The sequence below is a fragment of the Filicampus tigris genome, chromosome 17, assembly GCF_054856515.1.
Source record: "Filicampus tigris isolate MCC_2025a chromosome 17, RoL_Ftig_1.0, whole genome shotgun sequence".
Taxonomy (NCBI): domain Eukaryota; kingdom Metazoa; phylum Chordata; class Actinopteri; order Syngnathiformes; family Syngnathidae; genus Filicampus; species Filicampus tigris.
The window spans coordinates 8,842,424-8,860,172 of record NC_141233.1 but is presented as its reverse complement, the minus strand read 5'-3'; the positions used below and the strand labels follow the sequence as shown (position 1 = coordinate 8,860,172).

General features: G+C 43.5%; 2 protein-coding genes across 7 annotated transcripts in view; one reads left to right on the top strand and one right to left on the bottom strand.

The window, feature by feature from the left end:
• The first annotated feature begins 2,546 nt into the window (after nucleotides 1-2,546).
• On the top strand, nucleotides 2,547-12,768 carry arhgap35b (Rho GTPase activating protein 35b). Of its 2 annotated transcripts, XM_086057409.1 has the most exons (8): nucleotides 2,547-3,165; nucleotides 3,261-3,321; nucleotides 5,257-9,162; nucleotides 9,273-9,414; nucleotides 9,585-9,662; nucleotides 9,751-9,882; nucleotides 10,100-10,205; nucleotides 10,799-12,768. In XM_086057409.1, exons 3-8 carry the CDS (start codon nucleotides 5,443-5,445, stop codon nucleotides 11,217-11,219), a joined length of 4,599 nt encoding a protein of 1,532 aa, XP_085913535.1. In that variant the 5' UTR covers nucleotides 2,547-3,165; nucleotides 3,261-3,321; nucleotides 5,257-5,442; the 3' UTR covers nucleotides 11,220-12,768. The 2 variants fall into 2 exon arrangements, with proteins under 2 accessions (XP_085913535.1, XP_085913534.1); XM_086057408.1 differs by lacking the exon at nucleotides 3,261-3,321.
• A 1,535-nt stretch (nucleotides 12,769-14,303) lies between these two features.
• LOC147133213 (cell adhesion molecule DSCAML1-like) overlaps nucleotides 14,304-17,749 on the bottom strand; it is a 53,280-nt gene continuing 49,834 nt past the window's right edge. For all 5 annotated transcript variants that reach the window (XM_086012602.1, XM_086012604.1, XM_086012601.1 and 2 more), the window contains one exon: nucleotides 14,304-16,851. In XM_086012602.1, the coding sequence (XP_085868728.1) occupies nucleotides 16,415-16,851 (437 nt within the window). In that variant the 3' untranslated portion in view covers nucleotides 14,304-16,414. The remainder of the gene's footprint in view (nucleotides 16,852-17,749) is intronic.

The window sequence follows — 17,749 nt, the reverse complement described above, 5'->3', positions numbered from 1 at the left end:
CGCTTGTTTCATGACGTCATCCCAAAGCTAGCAGCACGCGCTGCCTACCAAACATAGCTGCTGGCTTCTGGAGAAAGCGGGTGTGGCGGTACGGGGGTGGCATGTCACATTGTGACATCACAATGTGAGGACCCGGTCGCTTTCTTGGATCGGGCGGTGCTGCTACATAGAGGGGACGAATGAGTAAGAATGCTTTAAGATGGATGAACGATGGGAAACGCCACTTACGGAGTGTTTTTCCTGAGGAAAAAGCATTTTCACATGGCTAAAAGCAAAAAAGAAAAAAAAAAAAAGATTCAGCATGATACATCTCCTTTAAAGTGGACTCAAACATATTTTTTTCAAGAATATGTTCCCAGCAGGCCCACTAGTTGAAACACGGCATTCTGATTAATACTGTGTTTGTGGAATTTAAGCAGCAAAATCCACCCCTTTTTTAGTCATCTCAGGGTGCGGACATTTTGTCACTTCTGTCGACTGAAAATGACATCAAAACTGCTCAGGACTCAGGAAATGACCAATCACGGCAGGTGAGCCGTGATGGGTCGTTACCTAAGTGACAAAATGGCCGCCCCCCTGAGATGGCCAAAAACGGGTGGATTAACTCTTATTCCACAAACGCAATACAATATCAGAATGCCTTGTTTCAACTGGTGGGCTTGCATGAAACATATTCTTGAAAAAATATTTTGCTTTGACATCCTCTTAAGGAAAAATAAGCCTCTCAATTTGGGGTTTGAACAACTACAACATCTGAGAGGTGTATCATTCACCGTTGTTTTCCAGATGTGCCAATGCTCCTATTTCTGTCTAGCAGTTCCTGTAAGTGGGATTTCCTTCCTTGCTCTTTCCTGATGTTCAAGATTTTCCTTCATGGCCTGACATCAGCTAACCCCAACTACGTCTTCCTAAATGGTCCTTCAAGCTGTGTGCACACTGCCAGTAGTACGTTTGATTAAGCTTTTATATGATAAAAGGCGGGATCGCCACTGTTATGGCACACACTTTGGTCTGAACTCACGCAACTGTGCGATGTTGTTATGACTCCACGAATAAAAGACCATACAAACAAAGCTGACGTTGATTTTCACATAATTGTATCTGAGCTCAAAAACTAATTCCAAACATGTGAACTATAATTGAAGGAATTCAGAACTCTGAGCATAAACAACTCATGCTGCAAACTGTCAGCCTGCTGGTTTTTGTCTTATTTTAGTCTGCAGAGGTTGTATGACTCAACACGGCAATATATCATGGTGGGATGACTTTTAGGGCGGGGTGGAAAATGGGAGGGATTCTAAACTCTCTTGCTGTATCTGTTTGGTCAAACACACACAGAGACACACACACACATACAAACTATCCACGTCTACCTGTCTGTCTTTCTTCCTGTCCCTTCAGCCGATCATGTTGCAGCATGCACGCTTCGATGTGCAGCTATTATTGAGCCTCCACCACTGTGTATTATGCCCTTGATGGAGAAGCCGGTAGTCGCCTATTGTCCATCTGTGCTGAGCTCCATCAGCACCCATCTGCTGTCACTTTCACCCCGTGTTCACCTTTGCCGCCTCTCACTGCCCCATATCCCTGTTACAAGCACAAAGCCCACTTCATGACTAGAGGACAACAGTATGTGAGCTATAATACATAGAAATAACTAAGACTCCATTTTAAGTTGTAACTGTGGAAAGTGGAGTCAACAACACGAGAATAATAGTTATGCCTTGATCACTGAGACAAACTTATCACAAGATCAGATCCTGTGGTATGTAATGTAATTAAATGAAGGCCAATGGCGCCGCCTAGTGGAAGGGCTGCTCATGCAATCAACTCATTGTTAAATCCTTCAGAAAGGGCAAACAAGGCTCTGTCACCATCTATCTTTCATTACCTATCTCTGAGCTGTTGCAAACAACGTAAATATACAAAACCATAATAGTTAAAAATCACAATAAAAATCATGACATTGTGCTACAAACAACCCAGATATATACAGTAGATATATTCTTTTGAGAGCAGGAAACCCAATTAAAGCAAAAGGCGCAAAAGTTGTAGGTTGGAGTTATATATATATATATATATATATATATTCAGAAAATTTGCATAGTTGCTTTTGAACGTTTTTCAACTTTCTGTGTAGGAACTGATCTTTTTCTACCCTAGTAGTCAATGAGGAAAAAATATATAGCTAATGTCGAAATGTGTTTACTGAGGTAATTAAATACCATAAACACAAATGAGTACGAGACACTGGCAAAGCAATTTAACTCACAAGAAATAACTGTAACTTTGAGTCGCAGTTACGAATTGGAAAACTTGTATTTCTTTTTTAAATACTCTCAGAAGAAAAAATAAGTGACGCATGGAGAAATTTAGTGACTGTAATAACACACGTGGGCAACGACACTGGCTAGCAAATATACCTGTATATTTTTAACTAGGTGGGTGAGCAATGAAAATATGATGTATAGCACAGAATACCATATTTAATTTTACATACTCTGTGTGAGTGAAAGGAGGCTATGTGTGTAGCTACCGGGTTGGGAAAAGGGACGCCTTCACGCCTTCGGAGTGTGACGCAGCGCGCAGTTGCTAGCTAGCCGTGCTGCAGTAGTGTGCGGGCGCCGCTGGGTGAGTCCCTTTCTCCGCTGCCTCTGCATCCACTGCTCCGCTCTCCCGAAGAAAAGAAGAGGAGGACTGGGTCCGGGGAGGAGGAGGGCCCCCGCTGCCGCCGCCGCCATTATCGGAAAGCTGCTTCAAATCGCACTTTTACACACGCGATCTGCTCCTAAACGCGGGACGTGAACGCGTCTGAACGCCCCGTGAATGTTTTGTCGGAGACGAAACGGCTGGTCGATTGCAACCTACTGTCCCGTTTTGTGTGAGGCGTGTGCGGCCGGCCCAGCATTAAATGTGCACAACAATGGACACAATAATGAGTGAAAACGAAGCAACGTGGTGAAGCCAGCAACTAGAAGGCGTCGGAGGATTTTTTTAATTTTATTTTTTGCACACCAGGATTTCATTGGAAGCACAAACGTATGCTTAAACAACATCGGATTGTTCTTTTAGTGTGTGTGTGGGGATATTTATTGCCTTTCCAGTATTTTTCAATTACAACGACGGAGGAAACAAGTGATGCAGAAAAGGAGAAGGCAAGCACGGGTAACTAAACGCTATATAACGTACACAATTAACACTAAGTGTGGGTCGAATATGTTGGATGATGTTTTGTGTGCCTTTATGCGGTTGCACATCAGGCGGCTGGGCTGCGGCAAGCTGGCCTGACAGATGCAGCAAGAGAAAGGCAGACATGCGATGGTATGCACGCCCTCTTCTTATTTATGGCTTTAGTGCACCGGCGAGTGCGCGTGTGTTCCACACCAGACAGCTGGCTAAATAAAGCACCTTTTATATGGTGTCTGCGTGTTCTAGTGGAGGCACAGTAGCCCAGATTTCGTGAATGCTTCTGCAATCTCATTATGTAGACAGCAGAAGAAAGCAGGCCTGGGGTGGTCAGACCCTCTTTGAATGGCTACCCATGCCAATCCTTTGCAAAAAAGATCGACAGCAGTATGCAACGTCACGAAATGATATTATCCCTCGAAGTCGATTATGTCTGATGAGCCAGACCATGTTGCATGGAGAAGCAGCAGGATTGCATGTATTTATTTTGAATGCCAGGCCTAGCCCAGCTGAGCAATGTGGACTGCTAATAGTTGCTCCCGAGGCTGCTAAATGTGTCTGCTTATTTACTTCTCTGTATTGTATTTATGTCCCCCCGGTCCTGATTGTAGTGACTCCTATAGCTTCATATTGTTTATCACTGTCGGAGAGATGCGTACAGCAGGAATCAATGTATGCCCTCAAGGTACAATCAACAATAATTTGCCCCATAGCTCCAATTATAGTACCCACATAGCCATTTGCTCCTGAAATGGTAGAAAAAAGTGTTTGCCATGTAAAACAGCAGAACATTCAGCGAACAAGTAATATTTCATGCCTTCTTAATCATTAAGCAAGTCACGTGTGGCCAACAATGTAGTTAAATTTGTTGTCATTTGTTTACCCAACTAAAGCATTAAAGTTCATAGTCTACCTGGTTGAATTCCAAATCACAATAAAAGCAATGTATCTATTTATACAGTAAAAACAGCTCTGATAAGATCAGAATTTGGAGTTACTGTGAATTATGTATTGAGAGAATATTTTTTAAAAATACTGGTATGTAGCCCAGCAAAATAAGGAATTTAAGGTCACATTGCAAGTCTGTGTACCACCCAAATGAAAGAAAAATATCCCCATATAGCTTTTACTGGTATATAATCAGTATGAGCTGGACCCATTCATTCATTGCATCAGTGAGTTTACTACACAGTATATTTAAAATGTACAAACCGTTATTTGTTAAGGTAATTTCTAACTGAAATAACATTAGAAACAGACTAATCTTAAAATAATAAGATTTTTTGATTTTGGTCAATTCTAGCATTCTCATCAACAGTGTATTTAATTTATATTAATTTGTTGTATTTATGTTATTCGGACAGTAGACTGACTTGCAATGGACCCAACATTATTTTTGTGATCGATATGCATATTGGTAGTCTTTCTCAAGCTCCTGAATTTTTTTCTTGATTTTAGTATAGTAATTATAATCCGTCAAGGAGAAATTCAATTTAAACTCTACTGCATATTTTGTGTTGCTCACCGCACATTTATCTGTCTTTTAATTGACTACACACAATTAAAACATTTGTTTTAACATGCATTTTCTGTCTTCTTGCATAGCTTTAGCATTATTTTTGGTGGGAGTGTGTTCATTAGCCTGAAAAGACGGGCTCTAAATATTTATTAGTCATTTTCTGGTTACAGCACGATCAGTTATCATCAGACGGTGTTATTTGGAGAGCACAACTCCCTTCATGGTTCCTCACATTTACCAACATAGTCAGACCATAGCTGATGTTTTGCTGACTTTAACATCTGTAGTAGGGTATTGAGGCTCTATACATTTTGTAAAATTGGAACAAAGGAACTTTGATTGGTACCAGACGGCATTTGTTGCGTGGTCTGTGTACCTGACTACAAGGTCAGGTTTGCAAGGTGTTCCTTAGTGGTTGAGACAGCTATGGTACATCCCAATTACAAATCTTACGGTATTGAAACTCTCCATGTTATAATGTCTGACTGTTTGTCCGATTAAAAATGGCTAAAGTTGTCTCCCCCCACCACCCCACCCCATTTTTCTTACAGGACCTGACATTCAAAGGGGATGAATGAAACAACAATCTTCACATATCAGTGCACTGCTTATTAAATTCAAAATAGATGCCCTGCAGAAGGAACTGAAATTTGAGCCCATCAACAACTTTATGGACAAACCTTCAAGCAAACTTTTTACACAGTGCCTGTTTATGGCAGGATGATCGTCGGTATATTATGATGGCGAAAAAGCAAGATGTCCGGTCCCCCATTTACAACCTCATTGTGGTGGGTTTGTCGGGTACGGAGAAAGAAAAAGGACAATGTGGGGTTGGAAAGTCTTGCCTGTGTAATAGGTATGTCAGGCCCAGCGCAGATGACTTCTACTTGGACCACACGTCAGTGTTGAGCACCAGTGACTTTGGGGGTCGAGTGGTTAACAATGATCACTTTCTGTTTTGGGGGGAGGTCTCGCGACTTCTGGAGGAAGGACCCGAATGCAGAATGCATGTCGTGGAGCAAACGGAATTCATTGATGACCAGACATTTCAGCCACATCGTAGCACCGCCATGCAGCCATATATTAAACGGGCGGCTGCAACCAAGCTCGCGTCAGCAGAGAAGCTCATGTACTTCTGCACAGATCAGTTGGGCCTAGAGCAAGATTTTGAGCAAAAGCAAATGCCTGAGGGCAAGCTGCAGGTTGATGGTTTCCTGCTCTGTGTTGATGTCAGCCGGGGCATGAACCGCAACTTTGATGACCAGCTGAAATTTGTCACAAACCTCTACGGTCACCTCAGCAAGACTAAGAAACCCATCGTGTTAGTCCTTACTAAGTGTGATGAAGGCGTTGAACGCTATATCAAAGATGCGCATACCTTCGCTATCACTAAAAAGAGTCTACCTGTAGTTGAGACATCTGCTCGTTCAAACATAAACGTGGACCTTGCCTTCCTCACTTTGGTTCAGCTTATCGATAAAAGCAGGGGCAAGCCCAAGATCATCCCCTATTTTGAAGCACTCAAGCTCCAGAGTCAGCAAATAGCTTCCGCCAAGGATCGCTACGAATGGTTAATCAACCGGATAGTGAAGAATCATAATGAAACCTGGCTTAACACCAGTCGGCGCATGAACACCTCCCCAGAATACAAAGAATATGTTTTCTTGGAGGGAACAGCTAAATGCAAGAAGCTATTTCAACAGCATGTTTACCGTCTCAAGCAGGAACATATTGAGCGGCGGCGTAAAATCTACTTAAGCACACTTCCTCTTGCACTTAGTTCTTTGGTGCCTGACTTGGATGAAATAGATCAGCTCAGTTGGTCTGGTGTACAGAAGGTTCTTGAGTCCAAGCAGCACTTTGCCCATTGGTTTGTTGTTCTGGAGGACTCTCCTTGGGAGGATACATCTCACATCGACAACATGGAAGATGAACGCATCCCGTCAGACCTCCTGGAGACAGATGAAGCAGAGGAATTATTTAATGCCCACCTGGAGCATTTACGTAATGAGTGCAGACGTGCAGAGATGAGGCTTGAGTTTAAACACAAGCTAGCTTCTTCTCCCTTTGTCACACCCGGTAGACCCTGGGAGGAGGCGCGCAGCTTCATCATGAATGAAGAGTTCTACCAGTGGCTTGAGGAACCGGAGTACTTAGACCTTTACAACCGTCATCAAAAGGAGATCATTGACCGTGCTAAAGAGGACTTCCAGGAGCTGTTACTGGAGTATTCCGAGCTTTTTTATGAACTTGAAGTGGATGCCAAGCCAAGTAAGGAGAAGATGGGGGCGATTCAGGAAGTGTTGGTGGAAGAGCAGAGGTTCAAGGCGCTACAAAAGCTTCCGGCTGAAAGAGACGCTCTGGTACTGAAGCATATCCACTTTGTCTACCACCCTACTAAGGAGACCTGCCCTAGCAGTCCCCACTGTGGCGACTCGAAGATTGAACAACTCCTGGCTTCCCGTTTCCCTACATGTTATCCCTTTTTTGACGTGAAAGCTCATTTCGGGGATACAAAGGCTGACAGAATCAATCTTGTCATACTGGGAAAGGATGGACTGGCCAGAGAATTTGCCAATGAGATTAGGGCTCTCTGCACAAATGATGACTGGTATGTGTTGGACGGGAAGATGTATGAGCTGACGCTGCGGCCCATTGAGGGAAATGTGCGTCTTCCTGTCAATTCTTTCCACACACCAACGTTCACCCCTCACGGATGTCTGTGTCTGTATAATTCAAAAGAATCCCTCTCCTATGTGATTGAAAGCCTTGAGCGTCTCAGGGAATCAACACTAGGTCGAAGGGACAGCCAGCTAGCACAGTTGCCAACGTCATTGCTCTTAGTCACCAAAAGAGGCGTTGGCTCATATGTGGATGTTGGTGGAGAAACCGCCTTAAACCTAATAACACAAGGACAGCAAGTTGCAAGGAGGCTGCAGTGTAGCTTCTTAGATCCCGCCTCTCCTGGTGTCGGCTACGGCCATAATGTCAGTGAGTCACAAATCAACCAGGTGCTGAGGGGCCTTCTGGACATTCGGAGGAGTACATCCTTTAGTAGCAGCTCCCCTCCACTCCTCCCTGAGCCCCTGGGTGTGAGAGAGTCTCCTCATCAGCCAGCCCCAGAGGCAGATCTTCGCATCGTCATGTGCTTAATGTGTGGTGACTCTTACGACATTGAGCAGCTGCTGTCCCCTTTCCTGATGCATCAGCACTGCAGGCCCATGTCAAACAGCGGCACCTCTGTCTTGCTCGAGCAGACCGTCGCCGGACATAAGCTCGCTATCGAGCTATCTGTCCTCTCATATCATGCCTCCTTCACTTTACGTAAGAGCAGGCTGGTACACGGCTACTTTGCTGTGTACTCGGTCTCCCGAAAAGCATCCCTGGAGACGCTGTGTGCGTTCTTGTGTGAGGTTCAAGACATCATCCCGGTGCAGCTGTTGGCAGTCGGGGATAGTCAGGCCGAGCTGACGGAGAGCGACTACGCCCGGGAGCAGCAGATCCAAGGAGAGGAACTTGCCCATGAGATTGAAGGCCGTTTCAATAGTGTGGTTTGTGGATCTGGGGGCGTGGTGGGAGGCCTGCACAGGATAGAGATGTTCCATCCCTTTCTCATGGAGGTGGTGGAGAAACGCAACATTGTGGAAGCCACACACATGTACGATAACGTTGCCGAAGCATGCACCAATGAGAACGTGTACTCCCCGCGCTGCAGTTCTCCAAGCCCTGTCACCATGTACCTGGATTCAGAGGACGATGTTGAACCTTCACCTCCGTACTACGATGGCACCCTGACGTCTCACCACGGGGGCTTTAACCTGCACGACTTGGACTCCAATGACATCTCTCTTATCTCTGACATTAGAGATTTCGAGAGCAAACTAAACAACAAGGTGCCCCCCCATGTAAGAGTTAAACCCGGCGTCACGTTCGACTTTCGAAAGGTCAGCCGAAACCCATACATGGATACAGTCGGTCACCGGCGCTCGCTGCCATCTGCCGTTACCTGGGTACCCGGGGGCGACGTGGGCTACGACCCCTCAGACTACGCAGAACCTCTGGATGCCGTTTGTAAGCCTCGCCCCAGCAATGACGAGATCATCTACTCGGTGCCACATGACAGCACGCAGGGGAAGATCATCACCATCCGCAACTCCAACCGAATGCACTCCAACGGCAATGGGTCCGACAGCGAAGCTGACAGCAGCTCTCTGGAGCGAAGGAGGAAATTCTCGGCAGCCGGCGTGAAGCCCCGTCTGTACCGCGACCGCTCCAAGCGACTCGGCAAATTCAGCAGCTTCCGCACCAGCTTCATAGGCAGCGACGATGAAATGGGAGCGCTCCCAAAGTCCAAGGAAGATGACTTTGGCACACTGAAAGGTGAAAGTCTGGTTAATGAAGAGAATGAGGACCCCAAGAAGCGGAATATTCTGAAGAGTCTTCGACGAACAGCCAAGGTGCGTATTTACTCCTTTCTCCTGCTTTTAATTATGACGTTGTATTAAATTAGCAGTTTCATGTTGCTAGTATTGTTTGATGCGGAATTCCATCTTTCTTTTCCTCTCAGAAATCAAGACCAAAGCCCCGTCCAGCAATCCCCAAGCCCATGGAAAGCAACTATTTTGGGGTACCCTTAGTCAGTGTTGTGTCCCCAGACAGACCTATTCCACTCTTCATTGAGAAGTGCGTTCGCTTCATTGAGACCACCGGTGGGTGTTTTCATGAACCTTCATTTCCTGCTTTACATACGCTCACTTGATTATGTAAACATGCACTCTCCAGACTAGTTAAATTAGTTACAATGATAAAAGAAGTAATACGTTAGTTGAAATATTGCAATGTTTTGGGTAACCCCTGCACCTTTCCTTGCTTTTCTCAGGTCTAAACACAGAAGGTTTGTACCGCGTAAGCGGCAACAAGTCCGAAATGGAAAGCATGCAAAGGCAGTTTGAACAGGGTGAGTAACCAAAGCAAGGTGGTGGTTCACTTCAATGACCTCTTATTTTTCCATTCTGATCTCCCTAACACCTGCTCTTGTTGCGCAGACCACGGATTAGACCTGGTGGAGAAAGACTTCTCCATAAACACTGTGGCTGGAGCCCTAAAGAGCTTCTTCTCCGAGCTGCCTGATCCCCTGGTGCCTTGTGCTCTGCAGGTGGACCTACTGGATGCTTTCAGTAAGCAAACACTGCTGGGCAGGGAGGGTCTTGACTTCAACATAAAAGCATGATTCCTGTAGGCGCTAAGAGGGTGGGGCAGCTTTTAACATTTATTTTCCTGTGTGTTGACTCTGATGATGATTCAATGATAGTGCAAAGAGGCTCCTCGAAAACAAATCAATGCTGTAAATGGCATTAGGCAATCCTAAATCCGAAATGTTCGCTGTGAATGCAGAAATCACTGACAGAGAACAGCGGCTGTACACAATGAAGGATGTCCTGAGGAGGTTCCCCAGGGAGAATTATGATGCCTTCAAATACGTCGTGAGCCACTTACACAAGTAAGTTCCCCATGAATTTAATTAGTTTAGTAGAATGAAAAGTTGAAAGAATGAAAAAACTTCTACTTAGTCATTGATATTCGTAATATTGTTGATTCATTCATTGTCATTGTGTACAAACGTATATCTTAACCATATATCACGTTCGACTGGTTCTACTGGTTTAAAGTCCACAAGCGCATCGTCTATATCACTGCCGTTACTCATTTCAAAGCTCCCGCGATCGGTGGCGTCCGCCATTATGCCTCGAAAGAATTCCAGAACATCGTCTGCGTGCTCACGACACGTCACATGTATATTCTGATGCATTTCATTGGTTAAGAGAACAAAAATTGGATTTAAAAAAAAGAAAATTACGTATATGCTCTCCAAGCTTTAAGGGTAGAAGGACGGTTATGCACTCCCATCCTTAATGGGTTAATTGGGTTCATTTATTTATTCATGCGCTTGCGTGTCACATCACAGATGCAGTTACGTTCCCATTAGAAGTCGTGTTTGTTTTTGTAATGTGAATGAGTACGTAACAATCCGAATTGAGCATTACGCCCTGCCGTGTGAACGTAGCCTTAGTCCAACCTCCGTGTGTTTGTCAGGGTGAGCCAGCTGAGCAGGCTGAACCTGATGACCAGCGAGAACTTGTCCATCTGCTTCTGGCCCACACTCATGCGACCGGACTTCACCACCATGGACGCCCTGACGGCCACGCGCACCTACCAGACAATCATCGAGATCTTCATCCACCAGTGTGCATTCTTCTTTTACAACCAGACTCTCATCGACTCCCCCACGGGGCTCGGGGGGCTCCCGGCCTCGCCCACCACCACCCTCAGCGGGAGCTCGGCCTACTCCTGCTACCGCTCCTCTCCTCCGCACACGGGTGCGCATTTCAGCCCCCTGCAGCAGCAGTCGCCGCCCACCACCCCCCAGTCCCCTCTGCAGTCCCTGCTTCCACCCTTGCACCAGCATGCCCACCCTCATCCCCACCACTCCCCTGCTGAACAGGAGACACTGTGAGACGATGAAGCCGCGTGTGCCCGGGATGCGCCCTGGAACCTCACCGCCAACACACAACCATGAGGAAAAAAAAAAACAAACTCATGGTGAATTATGGCGAGGGGGCGAGTGCCCCCAACCTCACGCTGGTGTGTTTGAGAGTCGCCTGGAATCGGACATCATGAAAGCTGGAAGACATTTGTGGCCATCATGTTTTTATCTGTTATTCTTCCTCATGAAAGTAGTGGCACTGGATTTGTTGACCCTCTCGGTCCTTTGGGGTGGAAATTTGCGTCCTCTAGTGGAGGCTTTGGGGGGCTCATTTCATTTGTGTGTGGGAGGGGTTGGGGGTGCTTAAGGGGTGGGGCTTACACATCCAGGGATGCACTTTATGTTCACTGTTGTTGGTTGTTGTGTTTTTAATTTTGACAGCTCAGCCATACCCATTGCCTCTACAGAACGGAGCTCTGGCAGATCAAACTTTGTTTACATGAAATGTTTTTTTGTTTTTTTTTATATATACACGCATACTCATCTGAAGCACTTTTTGATAGTGTAGCGTTACATTTGAACTGTCCATATTGCTTGTTTCGTGGTTGAGTCTGGCATTCTTGTGCAAATGACACCCCCTAATGTAAAAACTTTCATTGGTTCCATTATCCCAGAACGACTCCTGTTCCTCACTCATCCGGCCTCATGGAATATAGTTTTAGACTTTGTCCTCCTTCTAGCTGTTGGTTGAGCTGAAGGGATGTTTCAGGAAGTTGGGTTTGATTAATGTGGGTCAAGTTAAGAAAAGCAGCCATATTTGATCAGCGCACTTGAAACGTAACAAGATGCCAATCATGTCTAATATTCCCTCCAGTTTCCACATTTACTGCAAATCCCGCTTGAACAATATCGTAGAAAGGATCTGAATGGCAAAGCCACATGTGAAGTACTTCAGCATATCATCCATTATTAATGAAGATCTGAATGTTTTATTTTTGTTTTGTTTTACCCTTAAAATTGACAAGATAAAGCTCTGTGTTTCCTGTGGGGACAAATGTGTTAATCACTGGATCCACTGTTTTTTTCTGAGCATCTTTGACTGGCACTTAGTAAGTACCACAATGCATTCATTTTAAACATTGTTCCTCCTACCAGCCCATCATGAAATATACTGTAAACAAAACACACAACCGTGACTGCTCATTGCCATTCAATGGGCAAAGAGTGACTGTGTAATCGTTTGTAGGCTGGGGGAGGACACCAGTGAAGTCAGTGGTAGGAAACATTTCTAGTGTGCATTTCGATGATTCGATGATTGAAGTCCGTTTTTACAATTTTTTGGGAAGGGTTGAAGGCCACTTAGTGCATGATTTAAAACACACCATGGGAGAGGGATGAAAGACTCTCCCTGTTTGAAAATATACACTTAGTCCAAGGACAGAACAAATGCTTCAAGAGAAATAGCTTATGTACTGTGCACCACGAGAAAACCATGAAATTTGTCTGACTGAGCAAATAGTGTTTGAAGATGAAGGCCTTATGTGAACTGTATGATAGTTAATAAATTAAATCTTGTAAAGTTGTCTTTTTTTTTTTTTTTGTTCATATGTACTTTACCAAGTATTGGGCTCAATAAGTATACCTTACCATTTGAATAAGAACGATCAAACATTTCACACCTCCACAACTCTACCACGACTATAAATAGTATTATTTGTGCAAGAAATTATATCACTGAATTATTTCCTTAAAACAAAATATAAAAGAAACAAATCAACTGAAAGGATAACTTGGGTTTTTTTTTAGTCTGGAACATAAGATTTTAAATGCATCAATTTGCCTAAAATTAGAGCGTCACTGCTATGTAGTGGATGCGCAATTAACATTTATTCTTGTATGGCAATAAAAAGCATGTTCGCCGCGGTAAAGGACTGATCTACTGTAAAATAAGTCAATGCAGCTTTGGTGACCTTTTTTGCTTTGACATAGTGGTAGATGTTAATCCAGCATGGCAGCCATGTCAACAGAGACTGCGTGTGTGTGATATTTTGTAAATTAGACTCATTGTACATCATAATTAGACAAAAATTATAACGTCTTGCTCACAGAGGCAACATTAAATCTTAAAATGAAGCTTTTGTTTTTTTCTTATTTTTTTAAGAGGATGTCAACCTAAATGTTCCTTACAATAGTATGTTGCATGCTCCTCCACTAGTCTAAACACGCAATTTTGATTACAAATGCGTTTGTGGAATATGAGTTAAGAAGCAAAATCCACCAGTTTTTATCCATCTCAGGGGCGGCCATTTTGTCATTTGCTGTAGCCTGAAAATGACATCACAGTTGCTCAGGGCTCAGGTAACAACCAATCATGACTCAGCTTCAGAAAACAGGTGAGCCAGCTCGCATGGGCTTGACTATTAAAACGTGTTCCAAAAGCTTTTCTAACCTCAACAGAGTCACAAAACGTGCTAATTTAACTGATAACTAAAAAAAAAAAAGCATCCTTGTTTTTTTTCAGATGCATTTTTTTGGTGCCAGGAGATGGCACAATGCTACACATTATAGCTAAAAATCGTCTCTGTAGCCTTTCACCCACCCCCCCCACCGTTTAAGACCCCAAGATTTTAATAAATCAAGACCTCAACCGCTTGTTAACTTTACCTCTCTGTCTTTTTTGATGTATATCGTCATCATCCACTGAGGTTGAAAAAAGTAACAAGCCTATTTTGACACCAAGAAGTACTAAATACAAATATTTCTTTACAAATATAGGAAGTGAAATGTAAATATAATTTGAAAGATGACTACTCAAGTACAACATTCTACTTAAGTACAGTAACTAAGTACTTTGTTACTTCCCACCATGGCTTTCGAGCATGTATTGTTGTGAGTAATGTGTTTTCTACTGTGTTGATGTACGGTGAACTCACCTCCAGATAAGTTCTTGATAACATCTTCGCAAGCAGGCCATCATCCCCTCTCAGAAAAATAAGTGAAACCTGAACAGAAAGATTTTCATATCAGAAACCTTCGAAATGTGAAAAGAGCTGAAATAAGTTAAATGCTTTTTAACGTTTCCGAAGACCTAAAGATAACCATCCAGAAACCATGACGTATGAAAGATAGCTTTATTGCACAAGGTGTTAGAATGATCTTTTTAGTTTTGCTTTCTTTTCATAGAAAATGTACTTTTGAACACAAGCAATTGCTATAACAAGCAACTCAAACAAATGTTTGGGACACCCTCAACATTTTTTTTTTTTTTTGACATTTTTGATTTTCATACACATTTTCCTTCAAATGTTTCCCTTTTAGCAAGCATGCAATGACTTTTTAGAGGATCAACAAAATACAAAATGATGATTAAAAAAATGGAACAAATGACATCAACATCAAAGACATTAAAAAAGAATTTAAAAAATGACAAATTAGTATCAAAACATAAAGGGAAAGAAAAGTGTTTGCCCATTCAGAAGTAATATACTGTATTTTGGATTCTATTTCAATTCTTGAAACCGGGGGATTGAACGGTGCCGTGACCCCTTAACCATTCTGACGAAAATAGCTCTTCATACAAAACTGTGTTTTATGTACAAGACTTCATCTATAAACAACACTGACAAAGGTAGCAGATGCTGCATCTAATATGGTTGTGGGGTAGGGATATTTCAACTTTATTTCATCTGCGTGGGGGCAAAGGAGAGGAGCTTGAATGTGTCATTTTGACATTCACACTCCACTCCGCTATTTATATACATAATAGCAGTTTGTGTGACCAAAAGAGCTACGGGTCCCTGATTTGCTTTGGCTGACAGGCCACGTGCTTTAGTCTAGAATCTACATTTTCATCAAAGCCCAACTAGCTCAGATGAAAATTAATGACCAACAAACAAACCCTCCCCAAAACCAACATCCAAAATAAATATGAAGCACAAAATCTATCATGGGGATCTTTCCGAGACATTCCAGGAGCCTCTTGAGTGAATGTACATATTTGTGGGACATTTACAGTACTTCAGACGAGAAATATATTCATTGAGTGATGATTTGTTAACTTGCTCAACTCAAATCCCTGACATTAAACATCTCTAAACATGTCACCTCATTCACATCATTACTGGGATTCCTTCAACTGGGGTTACTGTCTTGGTTGTCGCGACGACAGCAGTAGCATCTGCTGGTTATAGACACTGGGCTGAAAGTTGGGAGTGATTTTATCCATGAAATGCACATAAAATGCAAAGACTGACTCCAACTAGAGTGTCGATCATCCAGTCACCCGATACAATAATAATAATGATAAAAATATTAAACAATAAGGAGTCCATCTTGCTTTTCCTATTTTCACATATTGACACTAATATTTCTTATTCATTCAGAACATCCATACTTAACTGTAATTCTTTCTTTAGTAAAACCTTTATTATTTTCATTCTTTTTTTTTTTTCATGATTGAGCGATTGTCTCATTCTTCTTGAATTTGACTGTCTGGTATTGTATATAACTGACCTTCTGTAAATAGTACTACACTGCCGTAGTACATAGCATTTACGCTTTATCATATTTTCACTTTGATGTCAATATACCTATATAGAAATATATATGTTAACTCTTTTTTTCAATGGCAAACATTCTCTACTTGGGGTAATTGCAGATGGTTCATTTGGGTTGTCCTGACTTCACGATATAGTCACAGAGCGTGAACCCTGTCGCGATAAGAGAGACGTCTAGAAGTGAAGCTGAACATCTTCTTTTCAAGGACAATTGCCAATAGTTATTAGAGAGACATACAAAGGGTAAACGATAGAATAAGAATAAGGAACTGAACTGGAAGTCCTCCAAATGGTCAGTAATACTCAAACTATCAAGGATAGTGTGTGTGTGTGTGCGCGCGTGCGTGTGTGTGTGTGTGTGTGTACGCATGAGACGTGTCCTGGCCGTCATTGACTCCGAGCTTTTTGCTGCTCACAAATAATCAATATTTGGCTGCGCAACTCCAGAAGTCATCATCAGCCGGCCGTAACTGTTAGTTGGAGTTAGTAGTTCTTTTCGAGAGTCCCTCGTGGAGATTAAAAAGCAAAGTTAGCTGGGTCTCTGTATAGGAGGACACCTATGGAGAGGGCAGTGGGCAGCTCAGCTTTAGTTGGGTACAAAATGCGGTGGCGTGCCCTTTGAGGCCCGGGCCGGGGGTGGGGGGGGGGGCCGGGATGGCACCGATTGGACTAGACCAGCGTGTACGACTTGGAGTAAGCCCCCGCGCTCTGTTTCTGCAGCCGGCCCAGCGCGGAGGAGCTGCTCTCCAGCAGCGAGTCTCTGGAGCCGCCCATCTTGTTGCCGCTGTTGGTGGGGTTACTGCCCGTGCTGGACGTGGAGGCGGTGGCCGCCACGTTGGAGCTGGGCATGGTGAGAGTCCTCTGGGGCAAGGTGGCCGTGCCCGAGCTGGCACCCAGGCTGCCCAATCCGGAGTGGCCCAGCGTCAGCGCCTGCTGCTTGGCAGAGTCTAGAGTCTTGTGGCGGCCCTGCGTGTGATACGCACGCTGCGTCAGGCTGCGGATGGACGCCTCCCGCGGGGGCACGGCCGGGCAAGGATCGTGCAGCTCGCCTTGCTTGCGGAAGAAAGGATCCGTCTTCATGTAAAGGGGTAGGTTGCAGAATTCGCCTGAGAAAAGCAAGCATGGCGTTAAGAGTGGGAAGCTCTTCTGATCTTAGCCAGGACATGTTTTCCTATAGATTTTTTTCTATATCCATTTGGATTCTTCTGTTCCCAAACATTTTATTATATGCTTCACTTTTTACAATTACACACACAAAAATCTATATAGCGTATTCACAGCGGATATTGACCGAGCCCTGCCGCAAATACAGAACAACAAAATACTGTTTAATTGACAGCCCCCCAAAAATGTAATAATTGCCTGTAGATGCCACAAGATGGTGGCAAAGAGCTACTTTTGTCCAAATGAATCTTCCCAAGTCACTTCAACATCGGCCCTTGGCTCCAAATTGGTAGCCAGCCATGTATTACTTTTGTCAAAATGAACTCCTCAATTCACTTCAACGCAATTCCTTGCAAACAACATGCCACAAAAATGACAGCAAACTAACACTTACTGCTTTGGCCTAAGCACAAGGACAGCGAATAAAATGGGTACGTTGGCTGGGAATATGTGGTGGTCCACAGCAGTACGACGAAATTGTGGGAAAATATCTGCCAAATCATATCTGATTTGAAAGCAATTTGTTGGAAAATCACTTTAAATGCAAGATATTTGTCTTCCTACAGCACGGGTGTGCAAACCTTTGTGCTTAAGGGCATGCAGGTGGGCAAAGGCATTCGTAGAAAGTGTGAGGTAAAAAAAATGTAAAATACCTAATTTGCATAATAAAATATAATCATTCTAACTTTAAATTGTATTAGGAAGAAATTATCGTTAATTAGCAAATTATTTCATTAAAAATGTTCTTTACATCTGTGTTTAACTGTTTTATTATTTATAATCCATATAACCAACAAACTATTGTATTATCTGGTTTATATGGGATACTACTTCATTTAT